Source organism: Anomalospiza imberbis, unplaced genomic scaffold (genome assembly GCF_031753505.1).
Source record: "Anomalospiza imberbis isolate Cuckoo-Finch-1a 21T00152 unplaced genomic scaffold, ASM3175350v1 scaffold_1151, whole genome shotgun sequence".
Classification (NCBI taxonomy): Eukaryota; Metazoa; Chordata; class Aves; order Passeriformes; family Viduidae; genus Anomalospiza; species Anomalospiza imberbis.
In genome coordinates, this window is record NW_027099543.1 from 3569 (window position 1) to 30794 (window position 27226).

Sequence of the window (27226 nt, forward strand, 5' to 3'; positions counted from 1 at the left end):
CACCTGTCCATACCTGAGCTCACCTGTCCAGACTCACCTGCACACAGCGCACCTGTGGGAAAGAGAAAGGACAGGTGAGGGACAGGTGAGCACAGGTGAGCTCAGACAGGTGAGAACAGGTGAGCACAGGTGAGAGACATGGACAGGTGAGCACAGACAGGTGAGCTCAGGTGAGCACAGGTGAGCACAGGTGAGACATGGACAGGTGAGCACAGGTGAGCTCAGACAGGTGAGAACAGGTGAGCACAGGTGAGAGACATGGACAGGTGAGCACATACAGGTGAGCTCAGGTGAGCACAGGTGAGAACAGGTGAGCACAGGTGAGTACAGACAGGTGAGAACCGGTGAGACATCAACAGATGAGAACCAGTGAGCACAGGTGAGAACAGGTGAGAACAGGTGAGCACAGGTGAGACATGGACAGGTGAGCACAGGTGAGCTCAGGTGAGACATGGACAGGTGAGGGACAGGTGAGCACAGGTGAGCACAGGTGAGCACAGGTGAGCACAGGTGAGCTCAGGTGAGACATGGACAGGTGAGCACAGACAGGTGAGCACAGACAGGTGAGCACAGGTGAGCTCAGGTGAGCACAGGTGAGAACAGGTGAGACATCAACAGGTGAGAACCAGTGAGCACAGGTGAGAACAGGTGAGCTCAGGTGAGACATGGACAGGTGAGACATGGACAGGTGAGCACAGGTGAGCTCAGGTGAGAACAGGTGAGAACAGGTGAGAACAGACAGGTGAGAACCGGTGAGACATCAACAGATGAGAACCAGTGAGCACAGGTGAGCACAGGTGAGCTCAGACAGGTGAGCACAGGTGAGACAGACAGGTGAGCACAGGTGAGCTCAGACAGGTGAGCTCAGGTGAGCACAGGTGAGACATCAACAGGTGAGCTCAGGTGAGACATGGACAGGTGAGACATGGACAGGTGAGCACAGGTGAGCTCAGGTGAGAACAGGTGAGAACAGGTGAGCACAGGTGAGCACAGGTGAGACATGGACAGGTGAGCACAGACAGGTGAGCACAGGTGAGCTCAGGTGAGCTCAGGTGAGCACAGGTGAGCTCAGGTGAGCACAGGTGAGAACAGGTGAGTACAGACAGGTGAGCACAGACAGGTGAGAACAGGTGAGCTCAGGTGAGACATTGACAGGTGAGACATTGACAGGTGAGCACAGGTGAGCACAGGTGAGCTCAGACAGGTGAGCACAGGTGAGACATGGACAGGTGAGACATGGACAGGTGAGCACAGACAGGTGAGCACAGGTGAGCTCAGGTGAGCTCAGGTGAGCTCAGGTGAGCTCAGGTGAGCACAGACAGGTGAGCACAGGTGAGCTCAGGTGAGACACGGACAGGTGAGCACAGGTGAGCACAGGTGAGCACAGGTGAGCACAGGTGAGGGGATTTGGGGAATGGGGAAAAGGGAGAGAAAATTGGGGGGAAATCGGGAAAATTTGGGAAAAATTGGGAAAAATGAGGAGAAAAATAGGGAAAAATTCAGAAAAAAAGGGAAATTTGGGAAAATTCGGACAAAAGGAGAGAAAAAAAATGGGGAAAAGAAGGGGAAAATGGAGAAAAATGGGGAAAATTTGGGTAAAAAGGGGGAAAATTGGGAAAAAGGAAGAGAAATTTTGGGGGAAATTGGGAAAATTTGGGAAAATTTGGGGGAAAGGAGGAGAAAAATTTGGGAAAATTCAGGGGAAAAAGGGAAATTTGGGAAAATTCGGACAAAAGGAGGAGAAAATTTGGGAAAAATCAGGAATATTCGGGAAAATTTGGGGAAAGGAGGAGAAAATTTGGGGGGAAATGGGGAAATTTTGGGTAAAAAGGGGAAAAATTGGGGAAAAGGAAGAGAAATTTTGGGGGAAAATCGGGAAAATTTGGGGAAATTTGGGGAAAATGAGGAGAAAATTTGGGGAAATTTCAGAAAAATCGGTAAAAAGGAGGAGAAAAATTGAGGGGAAATGGGGAAAATTTGAGTAAAAAGGGGAAAAATTGGGAAAAAGGAAGAGAAATTTTTTGGGGAAATCGGGAAAAATTGGGAAAATTTGGGGGGGAAAAGGGGGAAAAGGGAAAATTTGGGGAAAAGGAGGAGAAAAATTGGGAAAATCGGGAATATTCGGGAAAATTTAGGGAAAGGAGGAGAAAATTTGGGGGGAAATGGGAAAATTTGGGCAAAAAGGGGAAAAAATGGGGAAAAGGAGGGGAAATTTTGGGGGAAATTGGGAAAATTTGGGAAAAAAATGGGGAAAATTTGGGAAAAAAATCGGGGAAAATTGGGGAAATTTGGGGAAAATGAGGAGAAAATTTGGGGAAAAATCGGGAAAAATTGGGGAAATTTGGGGAAAATGAGGAGAAAAATTGGGAAAATTTGGGGAAAAACGAGGGGAAATTTGGGGGAAAATCGGGAAAATTGGGGAAAATTTGGGAAAAAGGAGGGGAAATTTGGGGGAAAATCGGGGAAATTGGGGAAATTTGGGGAAAAGGAGGGGAAATTAGGGGGAAAAATCGGGAAAATTTGGGAAATTTGGGGAAAAGGAGGGGAAATTTGGGGGAAAATCGGGAAAATTTGGGGAAAATGAGGAGAAAATTTGGGAGAAATCGGGGAAATTTGGGAAAATTTGGGAAAAAGGAGGGGAAATTTGGGGGAAAATTGGGGAAATTTGGGGAAAAGGAGGGGAAATTTGGGGGAAAATCGGGAAATTTGGGGAAAAATTGGGAAAAGGGGGGGAAATTTTGGGGAAATTTGGGGGAAAATTGGAAAAATTTGGGAAAAAGGAGGGGAAATTTGGGGGAAAATTGGGGAAATTTGGGGGAAAAGAGGGGAAATTTGGGAAAAATCGGGAAAATTTGGGAATATTGGGGGGAAATTTGGGAAATTTGGGAATATTGGGGGGAAATTTGGGAATATTGGGGGGAAATTTGGGAAATTTGGGAATATTGGGGGGAAATTTGGGAATTTGGGGAGGGGGAGGGGCGATCCGGGAATTCGGGATTCCGGGAATTCGGGAATTCGGGAATTCCGGGGGCGAAGTTCGCGCTGGCGGCCCCGAAATCGCGGAATTTGCCCCCAAAAAATCGATCGGGAGCAAAGGGCGGGGCCGGGGCGGAATTCCCGGGAAAAAATGGGCGGGAAAATTCCCGGAATTTGGGAATGGCGGGAATTTGGGGGAAAATCCCCGGATTTCGGGAGAAAATCCCCGGATTTGGGGGAAAAAAAAGGGAATTTTGGGCTGAAATCCCCGGAATTTGGATAGGAGAAAATTCCTGAATTTGGGGAAAAAATCCCGAATTTTGGGATAAAATTTCTGAATTTCTGGGGGAAAAAATCCCGAATTTTGGGATAAAATTCCTGATTTTGGGGATAAAATCCCGAATTTTGGGATAAAATTCCTGAATTTCAGCTCCAAATTCCTGAATTTTTCGGGGGAAAATCCCCGGATTTGGGGTAAAAAAAAAGGGAATTTTGGGCTGAAATGCCCGGAATTTGGATAGGAGAAAATTCCTGAATTTTGGGATAAAATTCCTGAATTTCTGGGGGAAAAAATCCCGAATTTTGGGATAAAAATCCTGGAATTTTTGGGGATAAAATCCCGAATTTTGGGATAAAATCCTGGAATTTTTGGGGATAAAATCCCTGAATTTCTGGGGGGAAAATCCCGAAGTTTGGGATAAAATTCCTGAATTTTTGGGGATAAAATGCCTGAATTTTTGGGGATAAAATCCCCGAATTTCGGGAGAAAATCCCCGGATTTGGGGTAAAAAAAAAGGGAATTTTGGGCTGAAATGCCCGGAATTTGGATCGGAGAAAATTCCTGAATTTGGGGATAAAATTCCTGAATTTCTGGGGAAAAAATCCCGAATTTTGGGATAAAATTCCTGAATTTGGGTATAAAATCCCTGAATTTTTGGGGATAAAATCCCGAATTTTGGGATAAAATTCCTGAATTTGGGGATAAAATCTCTGAATTTTTGGGGAAAAAATCCCGAATTTTGGGATAAAATTCCTGAATTTTTGGGGAAAAAAAATCCCGAATTTGGGGATAAAATTCCCGAATTTCTGGGGAAAAAATTCCCGAATTTTGGGATAAAATTCCTGAATTTTTGGGATAAAATCCCCGGATTTCGGGAGAAAATCCCCGGATTTGGGGTAAAAAAAAAGGGAATTTTGGGCTGAAATGCCCGGAATTTGGATCGGAGAAAATTCCGGAATTTTGGGATAAAATTCCTGAATTTCTGGGGAAAAAATCCCGAATTTTGGGATAAAATTCCTGAATTTGGGTATAAAATCCCTGAATTTTTGGGGATAAAATCCCGAATTTTGGGATAACATTCCTGAATTTCTGGGGGAAAAAATCCCGAATTTTGGGATAAAATTCCTGAATTTGGGGATAAAATCCCTGAATTTTTGGGGATAAAATCCCGAATTTTGGGATAAAATTCCTGAATTTTTGGGGGAAAAATCCCGGAATTTTTGGGGATAAAATCCCTGAATTTCAGCTCCAAATCCCCGAATTTTTCGGGGTAAAATCCCCGAATTTCGGGAGAAAATCCCCGGATTTGGGGTAAAAAAAAGGGAATTTTGGGCTGAAATGCCCGGAATTTGGATAGGAGAAAATTCCTGAATTTTGGGATAAAATTCCTGAATTTTTGGGGGAAAAAATTCCTGAATTTCTGGGGGAAAAATCCCGAATTTTGGGATAAAAATCCTGGAATTTTTGGGGATTAAATCCCCGAATTTTTGGGATAAAATTCCTGAATTTCTGGGGAAAAAATTCCCGAATTTTGGGATAAAATTCCTGAATTTTGGGGGGGAAAATCCCGAATTTTGGGATAAAATTCCTGAATTTTTGGGGATAAAATCCCTGAATTTTTGGGGATAAAATCCCGAATTTTGGGATAAATCCTGGAATTTTTGGGGATAAAATCCCCCAATTTGGGGATAAAATCCCTGGAATTTTTGGGAATAAAATCCCTGAATTTTTGGGATAAAATTCCTGAATTTCTGGGGAAAAAAATCCCGAATTTTGGCATAAAATTCCTGAATTTCTGGGGGAAAAAATCCCGAATTTTGGGATAAAATTCCTGAATTTTTGGGGAAAAAAAATCCCGAATTTTGGGATAAAATTCCTGAATTTCTGGGGGAAAAAATCCCGAATTTTGGGATAAAATTCCTGAATTTTTGGGATAAAATCCCCGGATTTCGGGAGAAAATCCCCGGATTTGGGGTAAAAAAAAAATGGGAATTTTGGGCTGAAATCCCCGGAATTTGGATCGGAGAAAATTCCTGAATTTTGGGATAAAATTCCTGAATTTGGGGATAAAATTCCTGAATTTCTGGGGAAAAAATCCCGAATTTTGGGATAAAATTCCTGAATTTGGGTATAAAATCCCTGAATTTTTGGGGATAAAATCCCGAATTTTGGGATAAAATTCCTGAATTTCTGGGGGGAAAAATCCCGAATTTTGGGATAAAATTCCTGAATTTTTGGGGATAAAATTCCGAATTTTGGGATAAAATTCCTGAATTTTGGGATAAAATTCCTGAATTTCTGGGGAAAAAATTCCCGAATTTTGGGATAAAATTCCTGAATTTTTGGGATAAAATCCCCCAAATTTGGGCTAAAATCCCCGGGTTTTTTGGGATAAAATCCCCGAAATTTGGGATAAAATCCCCGGGTTTTTTGGGATAAAATCCCCGGGTTTTTTGGGATAAAATCCCATAAATTTGGGATAAAATCCTAGGGTTTTTTGGGATAAAATCCCCCAAATTTAGGATAAAATCCCCGTTTTTTTTGGGATAAAATCCCCCAAATTTGGGAAAAAATCCCCAGGTTTTTTGGTATAAAATCCCCCTTTTTTTGGTATAAAATCCCCCAAATTTGGTATAAAATCCCCGAATTTTTGGGATAAAATCCCCCAAATTTGGTATAAAATCCCCAGGTTTTTTGGTATAAAATCCCCAGGTTTTTTGGGCTAAAATCGTCGGGGTTTTTGGGATAAAATCCCCGAAATTTGGGATAAAATCCCCGAATTTTTTGGATAAAATCCCCTAAATTTGGGATAAAATCCCCGGGTTTTTTGGTATAAAATCCCCCAAATTTGGGATAAAATCCCGGGTTTTTTGGTATAAAATCCCCAAATTTGGGCTAAAATCCCCGGTTTTTTTGGTATAAAATCCCCTGGTTTTTTGGGCTAAAATCCCGGAATTTTTGGTATAAAATTCCCCAAATTTGGGCTAAAATCCCCGGGTTTTTTGGGCTAAAATCCCCGAATTTTTGGTATAAAATCCCCCAAATTTGGGAAAAAATCCCCTGTTTTTTGGGATAAAATCCCCAAAATTTGGGATAAAATCCCCGAATTTTTGGGATAAAATCCGCGAATTTTTGGTATAAAATCCCCCAAATTTGGGATAAAATCCCCGGGTTTTTTGGGATAAAATCCCGGTTTTTTTGGTATGAAATCCCCCAAATTTGGGCTAAAATCCCCGGGTTTTTTGGGCTAAAATCCCCGGGTTTTTTGGTATAAAATCCCCCAAATTTGGGCTAAAATCCCCGGGTTTTTTTGGATAAAATCCCCTGTTTTTTGGGATAAAAACCCCCAAATTTGGGGATAAAATCCCCGGGTTTTTTGGGATAAAATCCCCGGGTTTTTTGGTATAAAATCCCCAAATTTGGGATAAAATCCCGGTTTTTTTGGATAAAATCCCCGAAATTTGGGATAAATCCCGGGTTTTTTGGTATAAAATCCCCCAAATTTGGTATAAAATCCCCGTGTCTTTTGGGCTAAAATCCCCGGGTTTTTTGGATAAAATCCCCGAAATTTGGTATAAAATCCCCGGGTTTTTTGGTATAAAATCCCGAAATTTGGGCTAAAATCCCCGGGTTTTTTGGTATAAAATCCCCCAATTTTGGTATAAAATCCCCGGGTTTTTTGGGGGTGACCCCCCCCCGGGTTCAGGGGCCCCGCCCCCCGGTGACGTCACTCACCGCGCAGGTAGAGCAGCCCCAGGAGGCTCCAGGTGAGCGGGAGCCGCCCCCGGGCGCACCTGGCCGGAGCCGCCATGGCCGCAGGTGACAGCGGAGGCCACGCCCCGACCCCGCCCCCACACGGCGGCCACGCCCCCACCCTGACCCCGCCCCTCCCCCATTGGTGACCCCCGCCCCTCCCCCACCCACCGACCCCGCCCCTCCCCCATTGGTGACCCCGCCCCCACCCTGACCCCGCCCCTCCCCCATTGGTGACCCGGCCCCTCCCCCAGCCAGCGGCCCCGCCCCTCCCCCATTGGTGACCCGGCCCCTCCCCCACCCTGACCCCGCCCCTCCCCCCGCCGAGCCCGCCCCTCCCCCATTGGTGATCCCTGCCCCTCCCCCACCCTAACCCCGCCCCTCCCTCACCCCTCCCCCTCGGTGAGCCCGCCCCTCCCCCACCCAGCGGCCCCGCCCCTCCCCCATTGGTGACCCGGCCCCTCCCCCACCGTGATCCCGCCCCTCCCCCATTGGTGATCCCTGCCCCTCCCCCACCCTGACCCCGCCCCTCCCTCACCCCTCCCCCTCGGTGAGCCCGCCCCTCCCCCACCCAGCGGCCCCGCCCCTCCCCCATTGGTGACCCGGCCCCTCCCCCACCGTGATCCCGCCCCTCCCCCATTGGTGATCCCTGCCCCTCCCCCACCCTGACCCCGCCCCTCCCTCACCCCTCCCCCTCGGTGAGCCCGCCCCTCCCCCACCCAGCGACCCCGCCCCCACCCCGACCCCGCCCCTCCCCCATTGGTGACCCCGGCCCCTCCCCCCCGTGACCCCGCCCCTCCCCCAGCTGACCCCGCCCCCTCCTTGTCTCGCCCCTCTCCCCCCCCTTCCCCCCCGGTGACCCCGGGGCAGGGTCGCGGGGGGCGGGGCAGGGGGCGGGGCAGGGGGCGTGGTCACGGGGGCGCCGGAGCCGCTCCGGGACAGCGGGAACGGAACGGGAGAGAGCGGGGAGGGCAGGTGAGGAACGGGCACACCTGGGCACACCTGGGACACACCTGGGGGGACATGGGGACAGCTGGGGGGACATGGGGACACCTGGGGGCAACTGGTAACACACCTGGGACACACCTGGGGACACCTGGGGGGACATGGGGACACCTGGGGACACCTGGGGACACACCTGGGACACACCTGGGGACACCTGGGGACACACCTGGGACACACCTGGGCACACCTGGGCACACCTGGGACACACCTGGGGACAGCTGGGGACACCCGGGGACACCTGGGCACACCTGGGGACACCTGGGTACACCTGGGGACAGCTGGGCACACCTGGGCACACCTGGGCACACCTGGGGACACCTGGGGGCAACTGGGAACACCTGGGCACACCTGGGATACACCTGGGCACACCTGGGGACAGCTGGGGACACCTGGGGACACCTGGGACACACCTGGACACACCTGGGGACACCTGGGGGCAACTGGGAACAGCTGGGGGCAACTGGGGGACACCTGGGCACATCAGGGCACACCTGCGGACACACCTGGGCACACCTGGGCACAGCTGGGGACACCTGGGGACACCCGGGCACACCTGGGGGCAACTGGGCACACCTGGGCACATCTGCGGACACCTGGGGGCACATGGGGACAGCTGGGACACCTGGGCACACCTGGGGGCAACTGGGAACACCTGGGACACCTGGGCACACCTGGGGACACTTGGGGTCACCTGGGGACACCTGGGACACCTGGGACACCTGGGCACACCTGGGGACACCTGGGGACACCTGGGGTCACCTGAGGGACACCTGGGGGTGGGGCAGGGGGGGTCACCTGGCAGGGGACACCTGGGGGGGGGAGGGGAGGGGACAACACCCAGGGGTCACCTGGGGGTGGGGACACACCTGGGGACGGACACCTGGCTCAGGTGAGGGGGGATCCTGAACATCTGGGGGGGCCTCACCTGTCCTGGCCCTCACCTGTCCCCTCCCCTCACCTGTCCCCTCCCCCCCTCACCTGTCCCCTCCCCTCACCTGTCCCCTCCCCCCCTCACCTGTCCTGGACCTCACCTATCCCCTCCCCCTCGCCTGTCCCCTCCCCCTCTCACCTGTCCCCTCCCCTCACCTGTCCCCTCCCCCCTCACCTGTCCCCTCCCCCTCGCCTGTCCCCTCCCCCTCTCACCTGTCCCCTCCCCTCACCTGTCCCCTCCCCTTCACCTGTCCAGGCCCTCACCTGTCCCAGCTCAGCCTGTCCTGAGGCCTCACCTGTGGTGGCCACAGCGTCTCACCTGTGCCTGAACTCACCTGAGCTCACCTGAGCCCACCTGAACCTCACCTGAGCCCACCTGAGCTCACCTGAACCTCACCTGAGCCCACCTGAGCCCACCTGAACCTCACCTGCGCCCACCTGAGCTCACCTGAACCTCACCTGAGCCCACCTGAGCTCACCTGAGCTCACCTGGGCCCACCTGAGCCCACCTGAGCTCACCTGAGCTCACCTGTCCCCACCGGCCATGAGGCTTCCGGGCCGCCGTTACCTGCGGGCTCACCTGGGGCTGCTGCTGCACCTGTGGGGGCTCTGCGGTGAGGGGGGGAGGGGACAGGGGAGGGGAGGGGACAGGTGAGGGGGGGAGGGGACAGGTGAGGGGGGGAGGGGACAGGTGAGGGGGGAGGGGACAGGTGAGGGGAGGGGACAGGTGAGGGGGGGAGGGGACAGGTGAGGGGGGGAGGGGACAGGTGAGGGGGGAGGGGACAGGTGAGGGGAGGGGACAGGTGAGGGGGGGAGGGGACAGGTGAGGGGGGGAGGGGACAGGTGAGGGGGGAGGAGACAGGGGAGGGGGGAGGGGACAGGTGAGGTGGGAGGGGACAGGTGAGGGGGGAGGGGACAGGTAAGGGAGGAGGGGACAGGTGAGGGGGAGGGGACAGGTGGGGGGGAGGGGACAGGTGAGGGGGGAGGGGACAGGTGAGGCCACACCTGGGGACAGTTTGGGCGCCCAGGTACGGCACAGGTGGGGGAGGGGCTCAGGTGAGCCCCTGGCTCCCCACACCAGGTGAGGCCCTGGTGCCCAGGTGAGCTCACCTGCCCCTGCTCCGTGTTCCAGGTGTGCCCCCAGGTGTGACCCCAGAACCCCCAGGTGAGCACCTGACCCCCCCAGGTGAGCTCCTGGTGCCCAGGTGAGCCCTGGAGCGCCCAGGTGAGCCCTGGAGTGCCCAGGTGAGCTCACCTGTCCATGTTCCAGGTGTGACTGCGGAACCCCCAGGTGAGCTCCTGACACCCCCAGGTGAGCCCTGGCGTGCCCAGGTGAGCCTGTGCCACGCCCAGGTGAGCACCTGACACGCCCAGGTGAGCCCCTGGTGCCCAGGTGAGCCCCTGGCCTGTCCAGGTGAGTCCCTGGGTTGCCCAGGTGAGCCCCTGGTGCCCAGGTAAGCCCTGGAGTGCCCAGGTGAGCTCCTGGCCTGTCCAGGTGAGCTCCTGGAGCACCCAGGTGAGCCCCTGGGTTGCCCAGGTGAGCTCCTGGTGCCCAGGTGAGCTCCTGGGTTGCCCAGGTGAGCCCTGACACCCCCAGGTGATCCCTGGCGTGCCCAGGTGAGCCCCTGGAGTGCCCAGGTGAGCCCCTGGTGCCCAGGCGAGCCCGTGCCACGCCCAGGTGAGCTCACCTGTCCCCGTCCCGCGGCCCAGGTGAGCCCGAGGAGGGCCAGGTGCGCCTGGCCGGGGGCCCGCACAGGTGCGCGGGGCGCGTCGAGGTGTTCCACGCGGGCAGGTGGGGCACGGTGTGCGACGACACCTGGGACCTGGCGGCCGCGCGGGTCACCTGCCGCCAGGTGCGCTGCGGCCCCGCCCTGTGGGCGCCAGGTGCGGCGCACTACGGCGAGGGGGCGGGGCCCATCTGGCTGGACGGGCTCAGGTGTGCCGGGGGCGAGGCTCACCTGGCCGAGTGCCCCGGGCACACCTGGGGGGAGCACAACTGCAACCACGCCGAGGACGCCGGGGCCGCGTGCGCAGGTGAGTGCGGGCAGGTGAGATCAGGTGAGCTCAGGTGGGCTCAGGTGGGCTCAGGTGGGCTCAGGTGAGGGACAGGTGAGCTCAGGTGAGAGACAGGTGAGTTCAGGTGGGCTCAGGTGAGATCAGGTGAGCGCAGGTGGGCTCAGGTGAGGGGACAGGTGAGCTCAGGTGACCTCAGGTGGGCTCAGGTGAGGGGACAGGTGAGCTCAGGTGAGATCAGGTGGGCTCAGGTGAGAGACAGGTGGGCTCAGGTGAGCTCAGGTGAGATCAGGTGGGCTCAGGTGAGAGACAGGTGGGCTCAGGTGGGCTCAGGTGACCTCAGGTGAGGGACAGGTGAGCGCACCTGGATTATGGGGGTGGAGGGGATGGGGGATGGGGAGGGAAGGGCACACCTGGGCACACCTGAGGCCAAGCTGGGACACACCTGGGACACACCTGTCCCTGCCCCACACCTGCCCCAAGTAACCCCGCCCCCCACACCTGGCCCAGGTAACCCCGCCCCCTCACCTGTCCCACACCTGTCCCAGGTGACCCCGCCCCCACACCTGTCCCAGGTAACCCCGCCCCCACACCTGTCCCACACCTGTCCCAGGTAACCCCACCCCCCACACCTGTCCCAGGTAACCCTGACCCCCACACCTGTCCCAGGTAACCCCGCCCCCTCACCTGTCCCACACCTGTCCCAGGTAATCCCTCCCCCCACACCTGTCCCAGGTAACCCCCCCACACCTGTCCCACACCTGTCCCAGGTAACCCCGCCCCACACACACCTGTCCCAGGTAACCCCGCCCCCACACCTGTCCCACACCTGTCCCACACCTGTCCCAGGTAACCCCTGCCCTCCGTTGCAGCCTCGGCGCTGCCCGCCCCGCCCCAGGTGCGTCTCTCAGGTGCGCCGGACAGGTGCGCGGGGCGCGTGGAGGTGCTGCACGCGCACCTGTGGGGCAGCGTGTGCGACGACGCCTGGGGGCTGCGGCAGGCGCAGGTGCTCTGCGCTCACCTGGGCTGCGGCCCCGCCCTGGAGGCGCCGGGCGCGGCCAGGTACGGCCGGGGGGAGGGGCCCATCTGGCTCGATGACGTCACCTGCACGGGGGAGGAGCCCGACTTCTTCAGGTGCGCCCACCGCACCTGGGGGGAGCACAACTGCCACCACGGCGAGGACGCGGGCGTGGTGTGCGCAGGTGAGCCCGCAGGTGTGCGCAGGTGAGCCCGCAGGTGTGCGCAGGTGAGCCCGCAGGTGTGCGCAGGTGTGCTGCGGACAGGTGTGCTGTGCACAGGTGTGCGCAGGTGTGCTGTGGACAGGTGTGCTGTGCACAGGTGTGCTGTGGACAGGTGTACTATGGACAGGTGTGCGCAGGTGAGCCCGCAGGTGTGCGCAGGTGAGCCTGCAGGTGTGCGCAGGTGTGCTGTGCACAGGTGTGCTGCGGACAGGTGTGCTATCGACAGGTGTGCGCAGGTGTGCTGTGGACAGGTGTGCTGAGGACAGGTGAGCTGTGCACAGGTGTGCTCAGGTGTGCGCAGGTGAGCTGTGGACAGGTGTGCTATGGACAGGTGTGCTGTGGACAGGTGTGCGCAGGTGAGCTGTGGACAGGTGTGCTATGGACAGGTGTGCTGCGGACAGGTGTGCGCAGGTGAGCTGTGGACAGGTGTGCTATGGACAGGTGTGCTGCGGACAGGTGTGCACAGGTGAGCTGTGGACAGGTGTGCTATGGACAGGTGTGCTGTGGACAGGTGTGCGCAGGTGAGCTGTGGACAGGTGTGCTATGGACAGGTGTGCTGCGGACAGGTGTGCACAGGTGTGCTGCGGACAGGTGTGTGCAGGTGTGCTATGGACAGGTGTGCGCAGGTGAGCCCGCAGGTGTGCGCAGGTGAGCCTGCAGGTGTGCGCAGGTGTGCTGTGCACAGGTGTGCTGCGGACAGGTGTGCTATCGACAGGTGTGCGCAGGTGTGCTGTGCACAGGTGTGCTGCGGACAGGTGTGCTATCGACAGGTGTGCGCAGGTGTGCTGTGCACAGGTGTGCTGCGGACAGGTGTGCTATCGACAGGTGTGCGCAGGTGTGCTGTGGACAGGTGTGTGCAGGTGTGCTGTGGACAGGTGTGCTGAGGACAGGTGAGCTGTGGACAGGTGTGCTGTGCACAGGTGTGCTCAGGTGTGTGCAGGTGTGCTCTGCACAGGTGTGCTGTGGACAGATGTGCTGAGGACAGGTGTGCGCAGGTGAGCCTGCAGGTGTGCGCAGGTGTGCTGAGGACAGGTGTGCACAGGTGAGCCCGCAGGTGTGCACAGGTGTGCTGAGGACAGGTGAGCTGTGGACAGGTGTGCTATGGAGAGGTGTGCTGTGGACAGGTGTGTGCAGGTGTGCTGTGGACAGGTGTGCTATGGACAGGTGTGCTGTGCACAGGTGTGCACAGTTGTGCACAGGTGTGCTGCAGACAGGTGTGCACAGGTGTGCTGTGTGCAGGTGTGCTGTGCACAGGTGTGCACAGGTGTGCTGTGGACAGGTGTGCACAGGTGTGCTGTGGACAGGTGTGCTATGGACAGGTGTGTGCAGGTGTGCTGCGGACAGGTGTGCTATGGACAGGTGTGTGCAGGTGTGCTGTGCACAGGTGTGCTATGGACAGGTGTGTGCAGGTGTGCTGCGGACAGGTGTGCTATGGACAGGTGTGCTGTGCACAGGTGTGCACAGTTGTGCACAGGTGTGCTGCAGACAGGTGTAGACAGGTGTGCTGTGCACAGGTGTGCGCAGGTGTGCTGTGCACAGGTGTGCTATGGACAGGTGTGTGCAGGTGTGCTGCAGACAAGTGTGCTATGGACAGGTGTGCTGTGCACAGGTGTGCACAGTTGTGCACAGGTGTGCTGCAGACAGGTGTAGACAGGTGTGCTGTGGACAGGTGTGCACAGGTGTGCTGTGGACAGGTGTGCACAGGTGTAAAGGTGAGCTATGTACAGGTGTGCCCAGGTGTGTGTGCGCAGGTGTGCACAGGTGTGCCCCGGTGTGCACAGCACAGGTGTGTGCAGGTGTAAAGGTGAGCTATATACAGGTGTGCCCAGGTGTGTATGTGTGTGCCCAGGTGTGTGCAGGTGTGCCCAGGTGTGCACAGGTGTAAAGGTGAGCTATGTACAGGTGTGTGCAGGTGTGTGCAGGTGTAAAGGTGAGCTATGTACAGGTGTGCCCAGGTGTGTATGTGTGCAGGTCTGACCAGGTGTGCCCAGGTGTGCACAGCACAGGTGTGCACAGGTGTGCCCAGGTGTGTGCAGGTGTAAAGGTGAGCTATGTACAGGTGTGCCCAGGTGTGTGTGTGTGTGTGCCCAGGTGTGTGTGTGTGTGCCCAGGTGTGTGCAGGTGTGCCCAGGTGTGTGTGTGTGTGCCCAGGTGTGCGCAGGTGTGCCCAGGTGTGTGTGTGTGTGCCCAGGTGTGCCACGCACAGGTGAGGCAGGGGCTCCTTTAAGGTGCCCCTCACCTGTTCAGGTGAGCCTCACCTGGCGCTGGGGCCTCACCTGCCCGTCCCCACAGGTAACTCGAGCTCAGGTGAGGTGCGGCTGGCGGCCGGGCCGCACCTGTGCGCAGGTAGGGTGGAGGTGCTGCACGAGGGGCGCTGGGGCACGGTCTGCGACCGCGGCTGGGACCTGAGCGACGCCCAGGTGAGCACAGGGGGGCTCAGGTGAGGGCAGGTGAGGGCAGGGGGCTCAGGTGAGGGCAGGGGGATCAGGTGAGCACAGGTGGGCTCAGGTGAGGGCAGGGGGCTCAGGGGGGCTCAGGTGAGGGCAAGTGAGGGCAGGGGGGCTCAGGTGAGGGCAGGGGGCTCAGGTGGGCTCAGGTGGGCTCAGGTGAGCGCAGGTGAGCGCAGGTGGGCTCAGGTGAGGGCAGGTGAGGGCAGGGGGCTCAGGGGGGCTCAGGTGAGGGCAGGTGAGGGCAGGGGGCTCAGGGGGGCTCAGGTGAGCTCAGGTGGGCTCAGGTGAGTGCAGGGGTCTCAGGTGGGCTCAGGTGAGGGCAGGTGAGGGCAGGGGGCTCAGGTGGGCTCAGGTGAGCACAGGGGGGCTCAGGTGGGCTCAGGTGAGGGCAGGGGCTCAGGTGGGCTCAGGTGAGCTCAGGTGAGCTCAGGTGAAGGCAGGGGGCTCAGGTGAGCGCAGGTGGGCTCAGGTGGGCTCAGGTGAGGGCAGGGGGCTCAGGTGAAGGCAGGGGGGCTCAGGTGGGCTCAAGTGAGGGCAGGGGGATCAGGTGGGCTCAGGTGGGCTCCAGGGGGCTCAGGTGAGCACAGGTGAGGGCAGGTGAGGGCAGGGGGGCTCAGGTGAGCTCAGGTGGGCTCAGGTGGGCACAGGTGAGGGGAGGGGTCTCAGGTGAGCTCAGGTGGGCTCAGGTGGGCTCAGGTGAGGGCAGGTGGGCTCAGGTGAGGGCAGGTGGGCTCAGGTGGGCTCAGGTGAGCACAGGTGGGCACAGGTGAGCTCAGGTGAGGCTCAGGTGAGCACAGGTGGGCTCAGGTGGACTCAGGTGGGCTCAGGTGAAGGCAGGGGGCTCCAGGGAGCTCAGGTGGGCACAGGTGAGAGCAGGGGGCTCAGGTGGGCACAGGTGGGCTCAGGTGGGCACAGGTGAGGGCAGGGGGCTCAGGTGAGGGCAGGTGGGCTCAGGTGAGCTCAGGTGGGATCAGGTGAGGGCAGGTGAGGGCAGGGGACTCAGGTGAGCACAGGTGGGCTCAGGTGAACACAGGTGAGGGCAGGGGGCTCAGGTGGGCACAGGTGAGTTCTAGAGGGGAACAGGTGAGCACAGGTGAGGGGCAGGAAGGGCTCAGGTGGGGCTCAGGTGAGGTTGTGGGGGGAACAGGTGAGGTTGGGGTGCTCAGGTGGGCACAGGTGAGGTTGGGGGTGCTCAGGTGGGCACAGGTGGGCACAGGTGAGGGTGGGGGGGGACAGGTGAGCGCTGGGGGTGCCCAGGTGAGCTCAGGTGTGCCCCTGGGCTCACTCAGGTGTGTTTACCTGCCCTCAGGTGTGCGTGGTCAGGTGTGTTTGTGCTCTCTCAGGTGTGTTTACCTGCCCCAGGTGTGTTTGAGGTCTCTCAGGTGTGTTTACCTGCCCCAGGTGTGTGTTTTCCTCACCCAGGTGTGTTTACCTGCCCCAGGTGTGTGTTTTCCTCACCCAGGTGTGTTTACCTGCCCCAGGTGTGTTTAAGGTCTCTCAGGTGTGTTTGGGTTCTCTCAGGTGTGTTTACCTGCCCCAGGTGTGTTTGGGTTCTCTCAGGTGTGTTTATCTCAGGTGTGTTTACCTGCCCACAGGTGTGTTTAAGGTCTCCCAGGTGTGTTTGGGTTCTCTCAGGTGTGTTTACCTGCCCCAGGTGTGTTTGGGTTCTCTCAGGTGTGTTTATCTCAGGTGTGTTTACCTGCCCACAGGTGTGTTTAAGGTCTCCCAGGTGTGTTTGGGTTCTCTCAGGTGTGTTTGGGGTCTCTCAGGTGCGTTTTCCTCACCCAGGTGTGCTTACCTGCCCACAGGTGTGTTTAAGGTCACTCAGGTGTGTTTGGGTTCTCCCAGGTGTGTTTACCTGCCCCAGGTGTGTTTGGGTTCTCTCAGGTGTGTTTACCTGCCCCAGGTGTGTTTGGGTTCTCTCAGGTGTGTTTACCTGCCCCAGGTGTGTTTGGGTTCTCTCAGGTGTGTTTATCTCAGGTGTGTTTACCTGCCCCAGGTGTGTTTGAGGTCACTCAGGTGTGTTTAAGGTCTCCCAGGTGTGTTTAAGGTCACTCAGGTGTGTTTGGGTTCTCCCAGGTGTGTTTGGGCTCTCTCAGGTGTGTTTACCTGCCCCAGGTGTGCGTTTTCCTCACCCAGGTGTGCTTACCTGCCCACAGGTCGTCTGCCGCCAGGTGCGCTGCGGGCCGCCGCTGGCGGCCCCGGGCGGGGCGCGGTTCGGGCGTGGCTCGGGCCAGGTGTGGCTGAGCGAGCTCACCTGCGCGGGCAGCGAGCGGCACCTGGGGCAGTGCCCCGCCCCCCCCTGGGGCAGCAACACCTGCGGGCACGGGCAGGACGCGGCGGTCGAGTGCGCAGGTGAGCACGGGCAGGTGCGGACAGGTGAGCACAGGTGAGAACAGGTGGGCACAGGTACGGACAGGTGAGAACAGGTACGGACAGGTGAGAACAGACAGGTACGGACAGGTGAGAACAGGTGCGGACAGGTGAGCACAGGTACGGACAGGTGAGAACGGACAGGTACGGACAGGTGAGAACAGGTACGGACAGGTGAGCACAGGTGAGAACAGGTGGGCACAGGTACGGACAGGTGAGAGCAGGTACAGACAGGTGAGAACAAACAGGTATGGACAGGTGAGAACAGGTGAGAACAGGTACGGACAGGTGAGCACAGGTACGGACAGGTGAGAACAGGTGAGAACAGGTGGGCACAGGTACGGACAGGTGAGAACAGGTGAGAACAGGTGAGAACAGAGAGGTACAGACAGGTGAGCACAGAGAGGTACAGGCAGGTGAGAACAGACAGGTACGGACAGGTGAGAACAGGTACGGACAGGTGAGAACAGACAGGTACAGACAGGTGAGAACAGACAGGTACAGACAGGTGAGCACAGGTACAGACAGGTGAGAACAGGTACAGACAGGTGAGAACAGGTACGGACAGGTGAGAGCAGACAGGTACAGACAGGTGAGAACGGGTACGGACAGATGAGGACAGGTGAGAACAGACAGGTATGGACAGGTACAGACAGGTACGGACAGGTGAGAACAGACAGGTACAGACAGGTGAGCACAGACAGGTATGGACAGGTACAGACAGGTATGGACAGGTGAGGACAGGTATGGACAGGTGTGCTCAGGTGAGCAGGGACAGGTGTGCTCAGGTGGGGAGTGGGGCACAGGTGTGCTGTGAGGTGTCCACTGCCTCCCTCACCTGTCCTCCATCACTCACCTGTCCATCCTCACCTGTCCCTTACCTGTCACTCACCTGTCCATCCTCACCTGTCCATCCATTCAGCTGTAACTCACCTGTCCACCCCACACCTGTCTCACCTGCCCCTCACCTGTACCCCTCACCTGTCCACTCCTCACCTGTCCATCCCTCACCTGTCCCCTCACCTGCCCCCTTTACCTGCCCATCCCTCACCTGCCCCACTCACCTGTCCATCCCTCACCTGTCCATCCCTCACCTGTCCCTCACCTGTCCCTCACCTGTCCCCCTCACCTGTCCCCCCTCACCTGTCCATCCCTCACCTGTCCATCCCTCACCTGTCCATCCCTCACCTGTCCCCCTCACCTGTCCCCTCACCTGTCCATCCCTCACCTGTCCCCCCTCACCTGTCCATCCCTCACCTGTCCCTCACCTGTCCATCCCTCACCTGTCCATCCCTCACCTGTCCCCCCTCACCTGTCCCCTCTCCCCGCAGCCCCGCCCCCCACGCCCTCACCTGTCCCGGCGGTTGCCCCGGAGCCGCTCCAGGTGCGCCTGGCCGGGGGCCCGCACAGGTGCGCGGGGCGCGTCGAGGTGTTCCACGCGGGCAGGTGGGGCACGGTGTGCGACGACACCTGGGACCTGGCGGCCGCGCGGGTCACCTGCCGCCAGGTGCGCTGCGGCCCCGCCCTGGGCGCGCCCGGGCGCGCGCGCTTCGGGCCGGGCGGCGGCCCCGTGTGGCTGGACCAGGTGCGCTGCTCAGGTGAGGAGCTCACCTTGGACAGGTGCGAGCGGCAGCCCTGGGGGGAGCACGACTGCGGGCACGAGGAGGACGCGGGCGTGGTGTGCGCAGGTGAGCACCTGGGACAGGTGAGCACCTGGGGCAGGGGAGGGGGCAGGGGAGAGGACAGGTGAGGGGACAGGGGAGGGGGCAGGTGAGGGGACAGGGGAGCACCTGGGACAGGTGAGCACCTGAGACAGGTGAGCACCTGAGACAGGTGAGGGGACAGGGGAGCACCTGGGACAGGTGAGCACCTGAGACAGGTGAGCACCTGAGACAGGTGAGGGGACAGGGGAGCACCTGGGACAGGTGAGCACCTGGGGCAGGTGAGCACCTGGGGCAGGTGAGCACCAGGGGCAGGGGAGGGGACAGGGGAGGGGACAGGTGAGGGGACAGGTGAGGGGGCAGGTGAGCACCTGGGACAGGTGAGGGAGCAGGGGAGGGGACAGGGGAGGACCTGAGACAGGTGAGGGGACAGGGGAGGGGACAGGTGAGGACCTGGGGCAGGTGAGGGGACAAGTGAGGGGACAGGGGAGGGGACAGGTGAGCACCTGGGACAGGCGAGGGGACAGGTGAGGGGACAGGTGAGCACCTGGGGCAGGTGAGCACCTGGGACAGGCGAGGGGACAGGTGAGGGGACAGGTGAGCACCTGGGGCAGGTGAGGGGTGGGGGTGGCTCAGGTGTGTCTGGGAGGGCGCAGGTGTGCCCCGGTGCTGCCTCACCTGTCCCCAGGTGCCCCCAGCTGTGCCCAGGTCCCCCCAGGTGCCCTCAGGTGTCCCCAGGTGCCCCCTCACCTGCCCCCAGGTGCTCCCAGGTGCCCCCAGGTGTCCCCAGGTGTGCTCACCTGTCCCCAGGTGTGCCCATGTCCCCCAGGTGTGCTCACCCACCCCCAGCTGTGCCCATGTCCCCCCAGGTGTACTCACCTGTCCCCAGGTGTGCCCAGGTGTGCCCAGGTGTCCCCATGTCCCCCAGGTGTGCCCAGGTGCCCCCAGCTGTTCTCACCTGTCCCCAGGTGTACTCACCTGTCCCCCAGCTGTTCTCACCTGTCCCCCAGGTGTTCTCACCTGTCCCCAGGTGTGCTCACCTGTCCCCCAGGTGTGCCCATGTCCCCCAGGTGTGCCCATGTCCCCCAGGTGTTCTCACCTGTCCCCAGGTGTGCTCACCTGTCCCCCAGGTGTGCCCATGTCCCCCAGGTGTGCTCACCTGTTCCCAGGTGTGCCCATGTCCCCAGGTGTGCCCATGTCCCCCAGGTGTGCTCACCTGTCCCCAGGTGTGCTCACCTGTCCCCAGGTGTGCCCATGTCCCCCAGCTGTTCTCACCTGTCCCCAGGTGTGCTCACCTATCCCCAGGTGTGCTCACCTATCCCCAGGTGTTCTCACCTATCCCCAGGTGTTCTCACCTGTCCCCAGGTGTTCTCACCTGTCCCCAGGTGTGCCCAGGTGCGCCTGACGCTCTCCCCTCCCCCGCAGGTGCCGACCCCCCCCAGGTGCGGCTGCAGGGCGGCCCCGGGCCCTGCGCGGGGCAGGTGCAGGTGCGGCTGCAGCGCACCTGGCTGCAGGTGTGCGGCCTCACCTGGGGGCTGGCCGAGGCGCAGGTGCTGTGCCGGCAGCTGGGCTGCGGCCCCGCCCTCAGCGCACCTGCGGGGCCTCACCTGCCGGGGGCGGGGCCTCACCTGGCCGGGCTCACCTGCGACGGCTCCGAGTCGCAGCTGCAGGAGTGCCTGCAGGAGGGGGCGGGGCCGCGCACCTGCACAGGTGGGGCGGCGCAGGTGCGCTGCGCCCCGCCCGCAGGTGAGCGCCGGGGGGAGGGGCCGAAGGTGGGGGGAGGGGCCAAAGGTGGGGGGAGGGGCCGCAGGTGAGCCCCAGGTGTGGGGGAGGGGCTCCAGGTGAGCCCCAGGTGTGGGGGGAGGGGCCGCAGGTGTGGGGGGAGGGGCTCCAGGTGTGGGGGGAGGGGCTGCAGGTGTGGGGGGAGGGGCTCCAGGTGTGGGGGGGGAGGGGCTCCAGGTGTGGGGGGAGGGGCCAAAGGTGGGGGGAGGGGCCACAGGTGAGCCCCAGGTGTGGGGGGAGGGGCCGCAGGTGTAGGGGGAGGGGCTGCAGGTGTGGGGGGAGGGGCCAAAGGTGGGGGGAGGGGCCGCAGGTGAGCCCCAGGTGTGGGGGGGAGGGGCTCCAGGTGTGGGGGGATGGGCCGCAGGTGAGCCCCAGGTGTGGGGGATGGGCTGTAGGTGTGGGGGGAGGGGAAGAGCTGGGACAGGTGAGAACCAGGAACCCAGACAGGTGTGGAGGGAGGAGCCAGGACAGGTGTGAAAGGTGGGACAGGTGAGAAGAGTTAAAGCAGGCCAGGTGAGACAGGTGAAGGGTGGACAGGTGTGCAGGTTAAACCAGGACAGGTGGGACAGGTGAAGGTGGGACAGGTGAGAAGGGTGAGACAGGTGAGGACAGGTGAGGACAGGTGAGACAGGTGAGGACAGGTGAGGACAGGTGAGGACAGGTGAGGACAAGTGAGGGCAGGTGAGGAGAGGAGAGGACAGGTGAGGACAGGTGAGGACAGGTAAGGGCAGGTGAGGAGGGTGGGACAGGTGAGGACAGGTGAGGACAGATGAAGACAGGTGAGGACAGGTGAGAAGGGTGGGACAAGTGAGAAGGGTGGGACAGGTGAGAAGGGTGGGACAGGTGAGAAGGGTGGGACAGGTGAGGACAGGTGAGGACAGGTGAGGACAGGTGAGGACAGGTGTGACGGCTCCCCTGACCCTCTCACCTGTCCCCACCAGGTGCGGCCCCCACCTGCGCGTACCTGGTGGCGCTGCTGGTGCTGCTGACGTCACTGGGCGGGGCCCTGCTCTGGCTCACCTTGCGGGCCAGGTGTGTCCCAGGTGAGTCCCGCACCTGCCCCGCCCCCCAGGTGAGCCCAGGTGAGCCCAGGTGACGCCAGGTGTGTCCCCAGCTCACCTGGACGCCCCGAGGGCCCCCGGCGCCATTTACCTGCCCAGGAGGGACTCACCTGGCGAGGCCGAGGAGCTGCGGCTGATGGACGACGCCCCCTGAGCTCACCTGGCGGAGCTCACCTGGCGGAGCTCACCTGGCGGAGCTCACCTGGCGGAGTTCACCTGGCGGATCTCACCTGGCGGAGCTCACCTGGCGGGGCTCACCTGGCGGAGCTCACCTGGCGGAGCTCACCTGGCGGAGTTCACCTGGCGGAGCTCACCTGGCGGAGCTCACCTGGCGGGGCTCACCTGGCGGAGCTCACCTGGCGGAGCTCACCTGGCGGGGCTCACCTGGCGGAGCTCACCTGGCGGAGCTCACCTGGAGCCTGGAACTCACCTGGCGGGGCTCACCTGGGGGGTGGAACACACCTGGAATCTCTCACCTGATCCTCACCTGAACCTCTCACCTGGATTCCTCACCTGGAATCTCACCTGGAATCTTCACCTGGAATCTCACCTGGCCACTCTCACCTGGAATCTTCACCTGGAATCCTCACCTGGAATCTCACCCAGAATCTCACCTGGAATGTCTCACCTGAACCTCACCTGAACCTCTCACCTGGAATCCTCACCTGGAATCTCTCACCTGATCCTCACCTGGAATCTCACCTGGAATCTCACCTGGAATGTCTCACCTGGAATCCTCACCTGGACCTCACCTGATCCTCACCTGGCCAATCTCACCTGGAATCTTCACCTGGAATCTCACCTGTAATCTCTCACCTGATCCTCACCTGGAATCTCACCTGGAATCCTCACCTGGAATCCTCACCTGGAATCCTCACCTGGAATCTCACCCAGAATCTCACCTGGAATGTCTCACCTGAACCTCACCTGAACCTCTCACCTGGAATCCTCACCTGGAATGTCTCACCTGATCCTCACCTGGAATCTCACCTGGAATAACTCACCTGATCCTCACCTGGCCACTCTCACCTGGAATCTCACCTGGAATCTCACCTGGAATCTCACCTGGAATCTCACCTGGAATCCTCACCTGGAATCTCTCACCTGGAACCCTCACCTGGAATCCTCACCTGGCTGCTCTCACCTGGAATCTTCACCTGGATTCCTCACCTGGATTCCTCACCTGGAATCTCACCTGGAATCCTCACCTGGAATCTTCACCTGGCAGCTCTCACCTGGAACCCTCACCTCGAATCTTCACCTGGAATCCTCACCTGGATTCCTCACCTGGAACCCTCACCTGGCCGCTCTCACCTGGAACCCTCACCTCGAATCTTCACCTGGAATCCTCACCTGAACCTCACCTGGAATCCTCACCTGGAATCTCACCTGGAATCCTCACCTGGAACCCTCACCTGGAACCCTCACCTGGATTCCTCACCTGGATTCCTCACCTGGAATGCTCACCTGGGTTCCTCACCTGGCCGCTCTCACCTGGCCCCTCCCCCCCCTTGGCAGTACCTGCAGGGCTCAGGTGTCCCGGCACACCTGGGCAGGTGAATAAATTAAAAATGGCGTCTGGAGCCTCCAGGTGTGAATGTTGATGTCCCCCGCCCCCCCAGGTGTGAATTTTGGGGTCCCCACCCCCTCAGGTGTGAACCTCAGGTGTCCCCGCCCCCCCAGGTGCGGATTTTGGGGTCCCCACCCCCTCAGGTGTGAATTTTGGGGTCCCCACCCCCTCAGGTGTCCCCGCCCCCCCAGGTGCGGATTTTGGGGTCCCCACCCCCTCAGGTGTAAATTTTGGGGTCCCCACCCCATCAGGTGTGAATTTTGGGGTCCCCGCCCCATCAGGTGTGAATCCCAGGTGTCCCCAACCCCCAGGTGTGAATTTTGGGGTCCCCACCTGCTCCCTCAGGTGTGACAGGTGTGAATTTTGGGAGTCCCAAACCCCCTCAGGTGTGAATCCCAGGTGTTCCCACCCCCCAGGTGTGAATTTTGGGGTCCCCACTCCCCCAGGTGTGAACCTCAGGTGTCGCCCCCCCTCCAGGTGTGAATTTTGGGGTCCCCACTCCCTCAGGTGTGAATCTCAGGTGTCGCCCCCCCTCCAGGTGTGAATTTTGGGAGTCCCAAACCCCCTCAGGTGTGAATCCCAGGTGTTCCCACCCCCCAGGTGTGAATTTTTGGGGTCCCCACTCCCTCAGGTGTGAATCTCAGGTGTCGCCCCCCCCCCCAGGTGTGAATTTTGGGGTCCCCACCCCCCCAGGTGTGAATTTTGGGGGCTCTGGTGTTCTCCAGGTGAGAACCTGGGGGCTGCCCCGCCCTCCAGGTGTGAATTTTGGGGGTTCCCCCCCCTCCAGGTGTGAATCCCAGGTGTCCCCGCCCCGCCAGGTGTGAATTTTCGGGTCCTCCATTCCTCCAGGTGTGAATTTTGGGAGGCCCCCGCCCCCTCAGGTGTGACAGGTGTGAATTTTGGGAGGTCCCCAGCCCCCAGGTGTGAATTTTGGGGTCCCCACCCCCTCAGGTGGGAACCTCAGGTGTCCCCGCCCCCTCAGGTGTGAATTTTGGGAGGTCCCCGCCCCCTCAGGTGTGAATTTTGGGAGGTCCCCGCCCCCTCAGGTGTGACAGGTGTGAATTTTGGGGTCCCCGCCCCCCAGGTGCGGATTCTGGGGGTCTGCCCCTCCCCCACCTGTCCGGTGACTCCAGCCCCAGGTGTGACTCAGGTGAGAGCGGCGATGACGTCATCAATTAATGATCCTTTAATGAACGATGCAGGTGTGCCCCGCCCCCCACGCTACAGGTACCGCCCGGAAAGGTGAGCTCAGGTGTGCCCAGGTGAGCTCAGGTGTGCCCAGGTGAGCTCAGGTGTGCCCAGGTGTGTTCAGGTGTGCCCCAGGTGTGTTCAGGTGAGCTCAGGTGTGCCCCAGGTGTGTTCAGGTGTGTACCAGGTGAGCTCAGGTGTGTCCCAGGTGTGTTCAGGTGTGTCCCAGGTGTGTTCAGGTGTGCCCAGGTGAGCTCAGGTGTGCCCAGGTGTGTTCAGGTGTGCCCAGGTGAGCTCAGGTGAGCTCAGGTGTGCCCCAGGTGTGTTCAGGTGTGCCCAGGTTTGCTCAGGTGTGTCCAGGTGTGCCCCAGGTGAGCTCAGGTGTGTTCAGGTGTGCCCCAGGTGAGCTCAGGTGTGTTCAGGTGTGCCCCAGGTGAGCTCAGGTGTGCCCACAATGAGCTCAGGTGTGCCCAGGTGAGCTCAGGTGTGCCCCAGGTTTGCTCAGGTGTGCCCCAGGTGTGCCCAGGTGAGCTCAGGTTTGCCCACAATGAGCTCAGGTGAGCTCAGGTGTGCCCCAGGTGTGTTCAGGTGTGCCCAGGTGTGTTCAGGTGTGCCCAGGTGAGCTCAGGTGTTCCCCAGGTGTGCCCAGGTGTGTTCAGGTGTGCCCCAGGTGTGTTCAGGTGTGCCCAGGTTTGCTCAGCTGTGTCCAGGTGTGCCCCAGGTGAGCTCAGGTGTGTTCAGGTGTGCCCAGGTGTGTTCAGGTGTGCCCCAGGTGAGCTCAGGTGTGCCCAGGTGTGTTCAGGTGTGCCCCAGGTGAGCTCAGGTGTGCCCACAATGAGCTCAGGTGTGCCCAGGTGAGCTCAGGTGTGCCCCAGGTGTGCCCAGGTGAGCTCAGGTGTGTCCAGGTGCGCCCCAGGTGTGGGGCATCCAGGTGTGCACCCGCCCCATCCAGGTCAGCACCTGGAGCTCCCCAAAATCCACACCTGTCCATCCTGGGCTCAGGTGAGTGCCCAGGTGAGCCCTCGCAGCGCTGGGGTCACACCTGGCCACAGGTGAACCTTGGGGGTCCCTCAGTTCCTGCCCGCTGTTAGTGACGTCACAGCGCAGGTGGGACCCCTCACCTGCGCCTCAGGTGCTGCAGGTTTTGGGGTCCACACCTGGCCAGGGGTCCCTCACCTGCAGCACAGGTGTTGAAGTTTGGGGTTCACACCTGGCTGAGGTGCCCTCGCCTGCGCCTCAGGTGCTGCAGGTTTTGGGGTCCACACCTGGCTGAGGTGCCCTCACCTGGGCCTGTCCAGGTGCTGCAGGTTTTGGGGTCCACACCTGGCCAGGGGTCCCTCACCTACGGCACAGGTGCTGCTGCAGGTGCTGCAGATTTTGGGGTCCACACCTGTCCTGGGTCACAGATCTGGGGCTGCCACACCTGTCCAGGTGTGCAGTTCTGGGGTTCCCACACCTGTCCAGGTGTGCAGACTCAGGGTTCCCTCACCTGGAGCCCAGGTGTCACAGTCCAGGTGTTGCTGCTGCAGTTCCGTGGCCCACACCTGTCCAGGTGTGCAGATTCAGAGTCCCCTCACCTGGAGCCCAGGTGTCGCAGTCCAGGTGTGGCTGCTGCGGTTTCGGAGCCCACACCTGTCCAGGGGTGCAGGTTCAGGGTCCTCACACCTGGGGTTCGTCCATGGAGCCCAGGTGTCCCTGACCAGGTGTGGCAGCTGCAGTTCCGGGATTCCCTCACCTGGAGCCCAGGTGTCGCAGTCCAGGTGTTGCTGCTGCAGTTTTGGACCCCACACCTGTCCAGGTGTGCAGTTCTGGGGTTCCCTCACCTGGGGCTCAGGTGTCGCAGTCCAGGTGTTGCTGCTGCAGTTCCGTGCCCACACCTGTCCAGGTGTGCAGTTCTGGGGTTCCCACACCTGTCCAGGTGTGCAGACTCAGGGTTTCCACACCTGGAGCCCAGGTGTCGCAGTCCAGGTGTTGCTGCTGCAGTTCCGGGGTTCCCACACCTGTCCAGGTGTGCAGACTCAGGGTTCCTCACCTGGAGCCCAGGTGTCGCAGTCCAGGTGTTGCTGCTGCAGTTTCGGAGTCCAGGGTGTGCAGTTCTGGGGTTCCCACATCTGTCCAGGTGTGCAGATTCAGGGTTCCCACACCTGGAGCCCAGGTGTCGCAGTCCAGGTGTGGCTGCTGCAGTTCTGGGGTTCCCACACCTGTCCAGGTGTGCAGTTCTCGGGGTTCCCACTCCTGTCCAGGTGTGCAGTTTCAGAGTCCCCCTCACCTGGAGCCCAGGTGTCGCAGTCCAGGTGTGGCTGCTGCGCCTGTCTGGGGTCCAAACCCCATTTTCGTGGCCCACACCTGTCCGGGCTCACAGCTACCGAGTCCTTTCACCTGCGGCTTCCCCCACGGCGCTCGGGCGAGGACGCCGCTCCTTTCCGCGGCGCTCACCTGTCCAGGTGAGCACACCCCAGGCTCCACACCTGTCCAGGGGTGCAGGTTCAAGGTCCTCACACCTGGGGTTCGTCCATGGAGCCCAGGTGTCCCTGACCAGGTGTGGCAGCTGCAGTTCCGGGGTTCCCACACCTGGAGCCCAGGTGTCGCAGTCCAGGTGTGGCTGCTGCGGTTTTGGACCCCACACCTGTCCAGGTGTGCAGTTCCGGGGTTCCATCACCTGGGGCTCAGGTGTTGCAGTCCAGGTGTGGCTGCTGCAGTTTTGGAGCCCACACCTGTCCAGGTGTGCAGTTCTGGGGTTTCCACACCTGGAGCCCAGGTGTGCAGTTCCGGGGTCCCTCACCTGGGGCTCAGGTGTCGCAGTCCAGGTGTGGCTGCTGCCGTTCCGTGGCCCACACCTGTCCGGGCTCACAGCTACCGAGTCCTTTCACCTGCGGCTTCCCCCACGGCGCTCGGGCGAGGACGCCGCTCCTTTCCGCGGCGCTCACCTGTCCAGGTGAGCAC

The 27226-nt window shown here is 59.7% G+C and overlaps 1 protein-coding gene and 5 long non-coding RNA genes across 7 annotated transcripts; 4 read left to right on the forward strand and 2 right to left on the reverse strand.

Moving 5' to 3' along the window:
• Positions 1 to 613: 613 nt before the first annotated feature.
• On the forward strand, positions 614 to 1102 carry LOC137465869 (uncharacterized). The gene is made up of 3 exons (XR_010994865.1): positions 614 to 728; positions 934 to 983; positions 1023 to 1102. It is a non-coding gene; the product is annotated as an uncharacterized lncRNA (long non-coding RNA).
• An 8117-nt stretch (positions 1103 to 9219) lies between these two features.
• On the reverse strand, positions 9220 to 9542 carry LOC137465870 (uncharacterized). Its single transcript, XR_010994867.1, has 3 exons — positions 9404 to 9542; positions 9342 to 9361; positions 9220 to 9299 (listed from the first exon to the last, which is right to left on the reverse strand). It is a non-coding gene; the product is annotated as an uncharacterized lncRNA (long non-coding RNA).
• LOC137465865 (scavenger receptor cysteine-rich domain-containing group B protein-like) lies at positions 9405 to 21743 on the forward strand. Of its 2 annotated transcripts, none has more exons than XM_068177868.1 (10): positions 9405 to 9558; positions 10077 to 10130; positions 10655 to 10978; positions 11830 to 12159; positions 14491 to 14618; positions 16808 to 17003; positions 18353 to 18709; positions 20108 to 20428; positions 21406 to 21507; positions 21579 to 21743. In XM_068177868.1, the coding sequence occupies exons 1-10, from the start codon at positions 9489 to 9491 to the stop codon at positions 21677 to 21679; spliced, it is 1983 nt and encodes a 660-aa protein (XP_068033969.1). In that variant the 5' UTR covers positions 9405 to 9488; the 3' UTR covers positions 21680 to 21743. The 2 variants fall into 2 exon arrangements, with proteins under 2 accessions (XP_068033969.1, XP_068033970.1); XM_068177869.1 differs by having other exon boundaries at positions 10077 to 10109.
• Positions 10983 to 11297, forward strand: LOC137465867 (uncharacterized). Its single transcript, XR_010994863.1, has 3 exons — positions 10983 to 11042; positions 11075 to 11124; positions 11179 to 11297. It is a non-coding gene; the product is annotated as an uncharacterized lncRNA (long non-coding RNA).
• On the forward strand, positions 15220 to 15559 carry LOC137465868 (uncharacterized). The gene is made up of 4 exons (XR_010994864.1): positions 15220 to 15285; positions 15325 to 15424; positions 15456 to 15475; positions 15534 to 15559. It is a non-coding gene; the product is annotated as an uncharacterized lncRNA (long non-coding RNA).
• A 3777-nt stretch (positions 21744 to 25520) lies between the features above and the next one.
• On the reverse strand, positions 25521 to 26851 carry LOC137465864 (uncharacterized). Its single transcript, XR_010994862.1, has 3 exons — positions 26393 to 26851; positions 26019 to 26101; positions 25521 to 25567 (listed from the first exon to the last, which is right to left on the reverse strand). It is a non-coding gene; the product is annotated as an uncharacterized lncRNA (long non-coding RNA).
• Positions 26852 to 27226: the final 375 nt, after the last annotated feature.